This window comes from Gracilinanus agilis, chromosome 5 (genome assembly GCF_016433145.1).
Source record: "Gracilinanus agilis isolate LMUSP501 chromosome 5, AgileGrace, whole genome shotgun sequence".
Taxonomy (NCBI): Eukaryota; Metazoa; Chordata; class Mammalia; order Didelphimorphia; family Didelphidae; genus Gracilinanus; species Gracilinanus agilis.
In genome coordinates, this window is record NC_058134.1 from 294,399,063 (window position 1) to 294,412,657 (window position 13,595).

At 38.4% G+C, this 13,595-nt stretch overlaps 1 protein-coding gene across 1 annotated transcript in view; it reads left to right on the forward strand.

Moving 5' to 3' along the window:
• The first annotated feature begins 638 nt into the window (after nt 1–638).
• The window catches only part of KANSL2 (KAT8 regulatory NSL complex subunit 2), a 67,723-nt gene continuing 54,766 nt past the window's right edge, over nt 639–13,595 (forward strand). Inside the window, exons 1-2 of the mRNA XM_044679265.1 lie at nt 639–800; nt 868–1,112. Of these exons, the coding sequence (XP_044535200.1) occupies nt 639–800; nt 868–1,112 (407 nt within the window). The remainder of the gene's footprint in view (nt 801–867; nt 1,113–13,595) is intronic.

The window sequence follows — 13,595 nt, forward strand, 5'->3', positions numbered from 1 at the left end:
GGCCAACCCTCGTTCTTTATCCCATCTTCAATCTCTTAACAAACTATTCCTTCAAACTTTCCCTTCTCTTCAGTTTCTTCCTATCTGCTTCTCTGCTGCCTGCAAACAAGCTCATCTCCAATCCTTTATGGAAAAAAAAAAACCAAACTTCCCCATTCCTTCAATCTGTCCTTTGTCTCTCCTCCCTTTCCCAGCCTAAAACCTAGAAAAAGTTGTTTACAATTTGTTGCCTCTGCTTCTCTGGCTAGCGAGCCAATCCTCTACTGAAATTGTTCATTATGAAGTTAGCTGTGATCTTTTAATTGCTGAATTGGATGCCTTTTTTCAATCCTTAATCTCCTAATACAGATTCTGTTCCCTCAGGGGTCGACAAGGCAGGGGGTCCACTGCTCATAGAAAAGCTGGCTGACATCTTTTGGGTTATATGGCAAGAGAAGATTATCCCCAAGGAGATCAAGGATGCCTCTATTGTCTGTCTGTACAAAGAAAAAGTAAATAGTTTGTCTTGTGATGATCACAGGGAAGCGCTCTCAGTCATTGCCTGTCGGATTCTTACCAGAGTCCTTAATAGGCTGATCTTTCACCTGGAAGATGTTCACTTAGCTGAGAGCCAGTGTGGCTTCAGAAAGGGCTGAGGAATGGACAGTGTGGTGTTTGCTTCCCAACAACTCCAGAAGAAATGCCAGGAGCAGATGTATACAACATTTGTCGATCTGACCAATGCCTTCAATATTGTCAGTCATGAAGGCTTGTGGAAGATCATGGCAAAATTTGATTGCCTGGAGAATTCCATAGTATATGTCAGTTCCATGATGACATGCTTGCATAGATTCTAGATAATGCTCTCTCACTTTCCCAGTCATTCAGGTAGTGAAACAGGACTTTGTGCTTGGTCCCGTGCTCTCTGGCACGATGTTTTCAACAATGTTAGACTCCAACAAGAAAGAAAATGGCATCATGGTCAGTTACCACATTGACAATAAATTGTTTAATTTGAAAAGGCTACAAGACAAGACTGAAGTAGAGGGAGAATTGGTGCACAACTTTCTTTTTGCAGACGATTGTGCATTAATTGCAACCTTGGAGCCTGAGATGCAACAGAATATGGATAGGTTCTCTGCTGCTTGTGCTCATTTTGGCCTGCCAACTCTTTAGAGGTTCTCCACCAGCAAACATCACACCATCCATACATGGAATTGTTGGTTACAGCAAATAGAGAAATTTTTAATGCTGTGGATAAGTTCACTTACCTTGATAGTACCCAGTGCTAGCTCAGTGTTTCAGAGGCTCCAAAGGAAAGTGTGGGAGAAAAGAGGTATTAGGTTGACTACCAAACTGCAGAGCCAATATGCTGACCTCTTGATGTGCCAGTGCTGTGGCAGAAATGGAATCACTTCTGGCCATGTAGTTTGAATCCCAAAGGTACGTATTTTACTATTTTATCTAGAACCTCCTTAAGGCAAATATTCAAAGTGATACAAAGACATTAAAGATCTCTGAAGAACTTTGGTATTAATTGTGAAACATGGGAGATACTGGCACAGAGCCATCCAACATGATGTGCTCCCATCAAGGAAGATGCTGTGTTCTATGCACAAAGCAGAACTCAAACATAAAATGCACAAATTTAGAGGTATCTCCATTCCAAATATTCATATGGTCACTGTGGTAGAGTCTTCTAAGCTCATAGTGATCTGCTCAGTCATAGTCAGACATACTGTACATTGGTCCTGACATAGTGATGTCATTTTGGTCCTCTTTAAGTATAAAGGACAACATCCAAACAATTATTCCTGACCTTCAGTATTTGATAGTATTAACCACTTTCTCCTGGGTTTCTGCGATGCTGCTTTCTCTTGGTTTCCTATCTATCTAGTACAGGGGTTGGCAACCTTTTTGGCCGTGAGAGCCATAAACGCCACATTTTTAAAAATGTAATTGCATGAGAGCCATACAGTGCTCACAGTGTGTACTCCTGTAACTGCCTGAAAAAAAATGGACTTTATGGCTCCTACAGAAAGAGCCATATCTGGCCCTCAAAAGAGCCAGATATGGCTTGAGAGCCATATGTTGCCGACCCCTGATCTAATACATTGGGTGTTCCACAAAACTCTTTCCTGGGATCTTTACTCTCTTGGTATACCTGTTGACTCCTGTAGTTTTAATTATCTCTATACTGATGACTCCCATATTTTAAATATTAAGGTCTAGTCTTTCTCCTGAGCAAAGAGATTTATATATATTGCCTTTGGATCTTCACAAGAACCCTCTGAACTATATGCTATTATTTTCTCCATTTTACAGATTAGGAAACTAAGGTAGAAAGACATTGAGTGATTTGCTTGGGGTCACAGAACTATTAAATATCTAAGGGATGATTTGAACCCCATTCTCCATTAGCAGTCTCATTTTGAGTGACCGATTGTATCCTACTGACATTAACCTTAATAACCTCAGGATCCTAGTTTTCCACAAAGGAATAAATTAATAAAAAAATTTATAAGGTATTTATTACCTACCAGGCAATGTGTTAGACAAGCTCCAGGAATGTAAATAAAAGCATACAAGACAGTCCTTTCCCTTGGAAAGCTTATGTTCTAATAGGGAAAAAAACAGCATAGATAGGGAAGTATTAACAAGGGAGGAAATGGTGATTGTAGTCAAAAGGTAATTGAATTACAGTTCTTTTTCTTCTTTCTCTCCTTAACTTCCCTCTTTCCTTCCCCCTTTCTTTCCTTCTTCCTTTCCTTTTTTCCTCCTGTTTCATCCAGGCTGGAAGTGCAACAGTACCTCTAATCAGCTTAATCCTAATACTAATTTGCACAGAAGCTTTAACATGCTTTTTTCCTTATCTATGCTGGTTCCTTCCTTCTTAGACAATCTGGTCACCTGCTGCAATAGGAATGTCATATTTGTACCAGATTTAATTCAGACATCCAGTTGGCTTTATCTTTACTGCAATGCAGAACTCAAGCAGTTCATTGGTCTCATTCTCTCCAGGAGCAGGAACATAAGCATGTATTACCATGAAAATCACTGTGACTTCCTGTGTGTCTACAGAAGTAAAAAGGCAGACCAATGCAATAGAGACATTGTCTTTTTCTCCTGGGAGGTATGTGAACTGGGGAAAAGCAGCTTCAAAGGTAAAATTGCATTTTTTTTAAAACTCTTACCTTCCATCTTAGAATCAATACTGTGTATAATTCTAAGGCAGAAGAGTGGTAAGGGCTAGGCAATGGGGGTCAAGTGACTTGCCCAGGGTCACCACAGGAAGTGTCTGGCTCTCAATCCACTGAACCACAGAACTGCCCCTTAAAATCACATTTTTGAAGAGCCTTAGATAGCACTTCTGCGTCTGAAGGAATACATACATCCCTGGGTGAGAGGATGTACTGGAGGGAATGGGTTTGACTCTCCCAAGTGTTTTCCCTTTTCAGGTGAACCTCAGCCATAGTCTGGAAGACTGTATAGTTCCCTATCAATTAACAAGTATTTATCACATCTGCTATAAGACAGGCATTGTGCTAGATGCCCATGATACAAAGTTAAAAGTAAAATAGTTCTTGCTCTCAAAGAGCTCACAGTCTAGCTGGGGTAAACAACATGTACATCTGTAACAGTGGATGGAGGATAATGTGACCAAAGAGAGCTAGTTGCTCCCTCTCTCTGGACCCAACCACTTTATGGATGGAATCACTGACCAACCTCAGTGTTTTTGTTTTTTGTTTTTGTTTTTGGAGGGGGAGGGGAGAGCTAAGAAAAATTTCCTTGAACCTAAACAATAATAATAAAGGAAAATTGCCTAGCACAGCTAACTTATTTGTGCCCAGGGGAATCTATGACAGACTAGATTCATGTGACTGAATCTTCTCCTTAACTTTAGAAGTTAAAGTATTATCAATAAAAGCTCTTTGGTTCATGTAGAGCTCCTAGCAGGGCACTCCTGAATGATTTGGACAGAATTTTCTTCTCTCCATGTAGTCAAACATGTCCCTACTTACTGCTTTTGAGCAAATGAAATCCATACAGACCAATACTGTGTTGGGTCAAACTTCAATTTTATCTCTTTAAACTTTTTATTTTTATTATTTCTTTAAGAAATTTTTAGTTCCAAATTCTCTCCCATCTTCCAGCCCCTTCCCATCCATTAAGAAGACCAGACAAATTTTACTAATTTTATGACAACAAATATGGCAATCTAAATGGATGAATGTTTATAAAAATATAATTTGCCTAGATTAGCAGAACAGGAAATGGAATACTCAAACAAATCCAATCACAGAAAAACAAGTTGAACCATGAAACTCCCTAAGAAAAAGGGCCTAAGAAATACTTAAAGAATAATTAATCCCAACATAATACAAACTATTTGGAAAAATAGCTGAAGAAGGCATCCTACCAAATTCCTTTTACAGTACAAATATGGTAGAGAAAGAGAATATAAACCAATCTCATTAATGAATATTGATGCAAAAAAGGAATTAGAAGAATTAGGCAATGAAAAAATAAAATTTTTACTCTTTGCAGACAAAATGAAGATAAAGTTAAGAGAATCCTAAAGAGTCAACTAAAAAGCTAGTTGAAATAATGAACAACTTTAGCAAAGTTGCAGAATATAAAATAAATCCACATAAATCACTAGCATTTCTTTATATTACCAACAAAGTCCAGCAACAAGAGATAGGAAAAAAATTCCATTTAAATTGTAGATAATATAAAATACTTGAGTCTCTACATGCCAAGACAAACCCAGAAATTAAGTGAACACAATTACAAAACATTTTTCACAAAAATAAAGTCAGTGGTAAACAATTGAAAAAAATATTAATTGCTCATGGGTTGGTGGAGCCAATGTAATAAAAATTACAGTCCTACCCTAAATTAATCTATTCAGTGCCAATCCAATCAAATTGCCCAGTTCATCATGTTCTCTTTCAAAGAGCATTTTTCAGGGGCAGCTGGGTAGCTCAGTGGATTGAGAGACAGGCCTAGAGACGGGAGGTCCTAGATTCAAATCCGGCCTCAGACACTTCCCAGCTGTGTGACCCTGGGCAAGTCACTTGACCCCCATTGCCCACCCTTACCACTCTTCCACCAAGGATCCAATACACAGAAATTAAGGGTTTAAAAATGTTAAAACAAACAAACAAACAAACAAAAACAAACCAAAGAGCATTTTTCATCATGAATCCTTTGGAATTGTCTTGAATCACTGTATTGATTACAATAGCTAAGACTTACAGTTGATTATTATTACAAAGTTGATGTTACTATGAATAGTGTTCTTGCTCTGCTCACTTCACTTTACATCAGTTCATATAAGTTTTCCAGGTTTTTCTGAACCCAGCCTCCTCATAATTTCACAGTAATATTCCATTACAATCATATATTACAACTTGTTCAACCATTCCCCACTTCATGCAAATCCCCTCAATTTCCAATTCTTTGCCATCACAAAGAGAGCTCCTATAAACATTTTTGAAAATATAGGTCTTTTTCCTTTTTCCTTCTTTTCTAAATCTCTTTGGACCTAGTATTGGTACTATTGGGTCAAAGGATGTGCATGGTCTTATAGCCCTTTGGGTGTAGTTCCAAAGTATTTTCCAGGACCAATTTATAGTTCCATCAATATCTAATTAATGTACTTATTTTTCCACATCTCCAACATTTGTCATTTTCCCTTTTTGTCATGTTAGCATTTTGATAGGGTCAGGCGGTATCTCAGAGTTGTTTTAATTTGTGTACCTCTAATCAATAGTGATTTAGAACATTTTTTCGTAGGACTATTGATAACTTTGATTTCTTCATCTAAAAACTGCCTGTTTGTATCCTTTGATCATTTATCAATTGGAATGGATCTTATTTTTATAAATTTGGCTTGCTGTCAATTCTCTGTTTCCTATTTTCTTTCTAATTTTGGCTTCATTGGTTTTGCTTGTGCAAAACCTTTTAAATTTCATGTAATCAAGATGATCCATTTTGCATCCCATGATCCTCTCTATCTCTTGTTTGGTCGTGAACTCTTCCCTTATCCATAGATCTTAAAGGTAAATTTTTTCAAGATTCCTTAATTTGCTTATGATATCAACTTTTATGTCTAAATCATGCCCCCATGTTAAATTTATCTTGGTATACAGAGTGAGATATTTATGGGTCTATTCTTAGTTTCTGTGAAGTTGCTTTTATAATTATCCTAGCAATTTTTGTCATATATGGAGTTTTTGCTCCCAAAGCTTGGATCTATGAGTTTATCAAACACTAGATTAATATGGCTATTTATGACTGTATATCATGTATCTAATTTCTTCTTCTAATCTACTGCTCTATTTCTTAGCCAATACCAGATTGTTTTGATGATTACCATTTGTAATATAGTTTCAAATCTGGTACCAATAAGCTATCTTCCTTCACATTCTTTTCACTGATTCCCTTGATATTCGTGACCTTATGTTCTTCTAGGAGAATTTTTTCCTCTAGCTTTAAAAAATAATTATTTAGTAGTTTGATATGACATTGAATAGGTTGGTTTCTGTAAAATTGTCATTATTATATTGGCTTGGCCTACAACTTTATCTTAAAGAAACTCCAAGGACAATATTAGAAATTAAGTCTTGTTATATTAGTTTAGAGATAAGAAGTGGAGAAGCTGGCTTGAGAAAGAATTGGAGTTTGAAACAGATCTGAGACAGTGTCAATTTCAAGTGTAACTTTTTCTGGGGCAGTTAGTCTCTGGGAGGGGCAGTTGCTCTCAGGGAGTAGCAGGGTGAGTCTCTCTTGGAGTGCTGGGAGCAGGTGACATCTTCTTTTCTCTCCTCATTGTCTGAGGTAGAAGGAAAGGAGAGAAAAACCTGAAGGAGCTAAGTGATTTCCTTTTCTAACTTGGGAAATACTAGTGACTGTCTATTGGTGTTTTATAAATTGTTTTATTTCTGAGAAGATCAAAGAAAGACCTGGTCTTTGGTTTGGACTCCGAGTCTGCTAAGGCTCAGAGTCCTAACTTGGTTCTTGTTGAGGCTCAGCCAGCTGGCCTTTGTTATTTTATAACTTGGAGACAAAGTTAAGAATTATATACTTCGTGGGGTAGCTCAGTGGATTGAGAGCCAGTCCTAGGTTCAAATCTTATCTCAGATACTTCTCAGCTGTGTGATCCTGGGCAAGTCACTTAACCCCCATTGCCTAGTGTATGTAGGTGAGTATTGTTGGTAAATGGGGTGAGCATCTAGCCTACCCCCTTGTTAACTTTCAGTGGGCCAGATCAGCTATTACTCACCCACACCCCAGGGAAGATCTATGAGGGAATAAATTCAAAAAGGTTCCCAACTGGCAAAGCTATAGTGGGGATGTTGAAGGAAAGTGTTGGGGATTAGTTGTGACCCTAATGGGTTAGATCCCACCCTCAGAGCCAGCGCTATGGAGATAAGCCTCCCCACTCCTAAATTCTAGTAGCTTTGCCCTTCAAGATGGTGTTTGGTATTCGTCTTCCCCATAGCCACAAGGTCAGTCTTCCTCCCCTCCAAGTAACAGCCCCAAACTACCACTAATAAACTAAAAAAGATTTATTATAAGGATGAGGGAATTCAGGATAAACAGGGTAAGAGATGTTTGAGGATTTATGAGGAAGAAGGGAACTGGGATAACTTCTCTACCAACTATGAATCCCACTACAAGAGAGCAGTTCTGGTTTCTTCTGTAGCTTTGGCTCAAAAGCTTACTCTCCCTCCTCTCACAATATCCTATCCTTAACACTAACAAAAGGGAATAACTGCAAGGAAGGCGTATAAGAGGGATCAAGGAAGAGTCCCCCAAATGCCCTCTCCCTCCGTAGTCCAGGCACTAAGGCCAATTATGGAGCATAACTCAGTATCTTCTTAGTTGGCAATGAAGTCAGTAGAAAGGTTTTGCTGTTGAAATCTCCAGGTTGCCCCTGAATTTTGGGTTCAGAAGAGCTAAATTCCTGTCTAGAACCTCTGAGCCACCCACAACCATCCATCCCAAGCCAACCTGAGACTTGAATGTTCTCTCAGGAGTCCTTGGCAGTTTAGAGTCTTCAGAATTTTCACCAAACTCCCTCCTTCACTGGCCCCTCCCAAATGGAAATCTCCCAGAGTTCCATGGAGTCGGTTTCCAGTCCCTTCCAAGATGAGTGCTTAGTGATCCTTGATTTACCCCAATTCCACACTTACACTAACCCTTGCCATTCTTCTGCCTTGGAGCCAATACACAGTATTGACTCCAAGACGGAAGCTAAGGGTTAAAAAAAGAAAAAAGAATTATATACTTTGTATAAGGATAATAGTGTTAGTTTATTGTAGAATAGTTAAATTTTGGGTTAGTCAGATCAGGAAGGGTCAATGTAGCCTGTGGAAACAGGAGAAGCCATTCCTTGTGAAACCAGGAGTTTTATTTGGGTGGAGTTAGAATCCCTTAGAGTTAGAAATCCTTTTATATCTTTATATTTTCAAAAAATAGTTTATTTTTGTATAACAAAAGTCTCCTTAGCATCCTTGTGCCTGGCCCTGAAGAGAAGTTCACTTATGAGTGTCACAAACTGAAGATACTTTGTAAGCACAGCAAGCAGAGTATCTAATCAGTTTATATCCATAGTCAATTCATTCACTTATTATTTTTACAAAACAGAGTTAAACTTTGGAATGGATACACACTCTCCTCAGAAGGGAGAAGGGAAAAAAGAATTTCACCTTTTGTAATTCAAGACAGATGAGGACAATTAAAGAAGTTTTTTTTTTTCATCTGTTCCAGGTGATCTCTTTCATCCCTGATTGTAGGAATGGCAACAGAAGCAGCAATAATGGTAACAATGCTGCTTTCTTTCATATCTTTTTAGGTCTCAACTCATAAAAGTTGATGGCCATTTAGTCTTAAGTTGCTCCCATGGTTACTCAGTCAGCAGGCAATTATTATTTATTTACTATGTGCCAATTACTGTGCTAAGCATTTGTATAGTTAGAATTATCTTGAATCCCTAAAACTACATTAACCAAATTTCCTTTCTGTATTACCCACAATTCCTTTTGCTTTTTTGTATATGCGCGTCCTTATGTGGTCTGTATATAATTTGGGTTCCGTCTGCCACACCCTCTTTCTTCCATATGAGGTGAGTTGGAAATGTTCTCTAGCTCTCTAGTTAAATATTAATAAATATTTAAAATATTATACTTTGGAGTTATTGAATATTAATTTTTAAATCCACACATTAGAGATAAAAAGAAAATGCAAAAACAAAACCTATCCTCAAGAAGTTTATGTCCTAACAATGGAGACAAATTTAAGTAAGTGAGCATATAGAAAATGTAGACAGAGTAGGTAAAAGATAATCTAGAGGGAATGGTATTATTAGGTGGAGGGGATCCTGAAAGGCTAATGAAGAAGGTAGGCTTCCAGCTGAGTCCTAAAGGATTGCTAGGGGAATTCCTGGCATGGAGGACAGCCAGCGTAAAGGCACATAGTAGGAGATGGAGTGTTCTGTTCAAGGAACTGCAAAAGTAGGCCAGTGTTGTTGGATTTGGAATATAGGGAAGGGAATAAAGTGAAGAAAAATGAAAAGGTAGGAAAGGGTCAGATTATGAAGAGATTAAATGCTAACCTTTTCAGCCACATTAAGGAAAAGGTAGTGGTAGCAACATTCTCATTGAATAATTTCCTTTTTGGCAGTAGAATTTGTTTTTGGGTCTTTGACTACCCTCTTAGCACTTATAAACACACTTCTTACTTTTCAAAAGATTTCAGCTCCCCTGCCTTTCACCTTCCCCCAGCTACTTTAACATGGAAGATTAAAGGGATGGATGAAGAGAGTATTTTTTTTTTCTTTTTAGCAGACCCACAACCCATAGGCTTTTGTAGAGAGGCAAAAGAGACTTTACATTTATCAGCTGCCTGTGATCTGTAAGGAAGGTCCAACTAGATTTCTCCCTAGGGTCAGAAATTTTGCAGTCCTTTATAATAGCAAAATGCATAGAATTATGGATTGAGAAGTAGAAAAAACTTTAGAGATTATCAAGTATAATTCATTTTACAAATGAAGAAATTGAGGTATAGAGAGGTTAAGGTTACGCAATTTTTAAGTGTCTGAGGTGGGATTAGAAGCCAAGTCTTCCTGATTTTAGTTCCAAGGCCTAGGACATCTCAAATGGAATGTCCTGTGGGCATTTCAAACTCCACATGTCCACAACAGGGCTCCGTTATCTTGCCCCAAGAAACTTTTCTTCTTTCCAACTTTTCTATTATTATCATCACAGGCACTATAATCTTCCTAATGATCCAGGCCAATGGCCTCAATATGATCCCTTACTCTTCAGACTTGTGCTCTAAATTTAATCTGTTAGCAAATCTTGTCATTTCTGCTTTCAAGACATCTCTTGTATAGGCTGCCTTCTCTCCACTAATACAGCTACTACCTTGCTAGTACAAGCTTCCATCACCTCTCACATGGACTATTGAAACAGTCTTCTTATTAGGCTCTATACCTTAAGTCTCTTTCCATTCCATTCTATCCTCTTCAGTTGCCAAAGACATTTTCTAAAAGTATGATCTCTACCAATAAACACTACTGGCTCTCTATTACCTCCATTATAAAATAAAAATCCTCTGTTTGGTATTTAAAGCCCTTCAAAGCCTGGCCTCTTCCTACCTTTTACTATTTCTTTTTTCTTCTTGTGATTCATCATTTCTCTTATTTATGCAAAATATTAATTGATGATTTCCTAGCTGAGAAAAGCTATTGTTTGGGTTTGAACATGTCTTTCTGACCTAAAGCATCTATTTTAAAGGTTTCAGACCAGCAGTCTTAGCCCTAAGGGCCTTTGCACTGGCATCTTAGAGTTTGGTTTCCTTTGGAACTGTAGGTTGGCAGGCTTCCAGTCTTGGTTTGGAAGAATTGGGGTCCAAGAATATAGAAGCCTTGGTTACCTCAAATTTGGATTTAGTAACCTTTGGATCTCAGTGTCAATTGCACAAATGGACATGAACAATACATGTGACAGACACAATGCATCACTTGAATAGCTGCTTCAGCATGCATGTGAAGACATACACTCCTCTACCAGGAATGGGCAGATGAGAACAATTTGTTCCAATGTTCGTGAAGGCTGCTTTTAAAGCAGGTGCTGTGAAGGGCTTAGACTTTGGTTAGATATTGAAGCAGCCAAGGTCATCCACTACATCTCAGGTCATTATCTCTTAACTGTTGTCTTACCACTGGATTGTTTTTTTAAACCCTTAACTTCCGTGTATTGGCTCCTAGGTGGAAGACTGGTAAGGGCTAGGCAATAGGGGTCAAGTGACTTGCCCAGGGTCACATAGCTGGGAAGTGTCTGAGGCTGGATTTGAACCCAGGACCTCCCGTTTCTAGGCCTGGCTTTCAATCCACTGAGCTACCCAGCTGCCCCTTGCCACTGGATTTTGATGACTTTGGAAGAGGGAGTGAAGCTGATGACTCATCTCTGCCTCAACTAAATCCAATTCATGCAAGTCAAGAAATCACCCTCATAATGCCATTGGTCCTCTTCTAAATGAAAGATATGGCCTTTGGACAGGGATCTATATCCATGTTAGTCTTCCCTGGCTGGTCACTGCTATTAGTCTCTGGTAAGCAACATTTAATTTGGCATCAGTTAACATATGATAGTGGATTGTTGTCAGTTCATATTTTCACCTTTGTTTTGTATACCTTGTCTTTGTACTTTCCAGTGACTATTTCCAGACCAAGAATGTAAGCCTGTTGTAAGATACCATGTTTTGTTGTTTCTTAAGGTGTGCTGATAAGCATTATTGATTTTGGTGACTTGATTAGCTTACTGGTACTTCTCCTAAGCTCTCCAAACACAGGACAAAAGGTTTTTTTCGAATTACATAACATAGAGCACTTTCATCATCGGTCTCTCCTTAAGTTCTTCTATGGTCTTCCCAGAGGAGGTCATCAGGCTGATTATAGGCTTAAAAACAGCACATTTCACATGTAACACTTACTTAAAATATTCTGCTCCAAAGTGACAATATTTGACAATATGAAAATGAATTAATCATAGAGTCATACCTAAAGGGATGCTACAAAGCAGAAGTACTCCAATTCTAAGGAACATAGATTTATACCTGAAAGAGTCCTTAGAAACCTTCTGATCTAACTCCCTCATTTTATAGATGACGAGCTGAGAAGTGAATTTCTTAGAGCGGTGATGGCAAACCTTTTAGAGATGGAGTGCCGGGCCCACCCCCACATAACCCCCCCAGATCAAGTGCTGTGCCCTGCCCCCCACCTTGCTCTCTGGTCCTCCTCATTACCCCAGACAGGGGAAGGAGGAAGTGCTCCCATTGGGCTGCTAGGCAGAGGGACAGGTGACATGAGGAATGTCCTTAGGTGTATGGTGAGGGGGAGGGGAACAGCTCTGCCCCAAGACCCTCTGGCTTTCTAATAATGGCTCTGTGTGTCCTTTTGGGCATGTGTGCCACAGGTTTACCCTTTCTGTCCTAAAGTCATCCAACTAGTAAATGTCTCAATAGAGATACAGAATATATATGCAAATTAACAGGAAGGACATTAAGAGCATTTATTTGCAAGTGGACATGCAACTAAGTATCACTTAAGTTTTACAGTTAAGGGTCTAATAGCAGACTTGCATTGCATATGCAACATATAGAATATCAGAGAAGGTACAAAGAGACTAAAAAACTGCAAAATAAAAATAGTAGCAAAATGAAAGAAATAGTGTTCAAAACAACAAACTGAAAACTTCATTGAGACAGAAAATGAGATATAAAAAAGAGAATACAAGAAGAGCAAATTGGATGTCAAAATTATAAAATTTGACCACTTTCTCCAATAATAGCCAAATCAGTGAACTAAATGAATCATCAAAGGAAAAATGAAATAACATGAAAAATAATAAAAAATAAAAATTTCACAGCACAGATATCTCTAACACTTATAACAATAATGCCAGAGAATTTTGTTTAAATGAAGTAAGTGGGAAGAATAAAAGCCTGAGTGGAGAAAAAAATTCAAAAGTCAAAAATAGAAAAAAATGATCCTCAGACAAGCCACTACTTGTGGATATGGGGAGACATAGGGAGCTGTAAGGCTGGAGAGAATTAGCTCCTCCTTCTATCTAGCCCTCTCTGGCCCTTCTGGGAATAGTCATTCCACTCTGTCCCCACCTTCTTCCACCATGACCTTCTGCTGAGGTTTGGGGAGGCAGGGAGGGATTTCCTTGAGCCTGCTGTGTGACTGGAAACCAATAGGAAAGAAAAGTTACCCAAAGCTCCTCCCAGACTTCTCTGAGGATAAACTTCAGTTTACTCTTTCTCTTCCCTCTAATTCTGTCAACTCATTTGTGCCCAGAGGAATCCATGACTGTCTAAAAAGAGTCATATGGTGTAATCTTTCCCCCCTGCTTTGGAGTTAAAATTATATATATATATATATATATGTAATATATATATATATATATTAAACTCTCATTGGTTTGTTCCAATACCCCATCAAGGGAACCTCTAATGATTTAGAAGATAGCTGACCCTAAATTCACTCAACTGTTCTGAGCAAATGTAATCCATTCAGACCATTAATGTGTTAGGCTAAC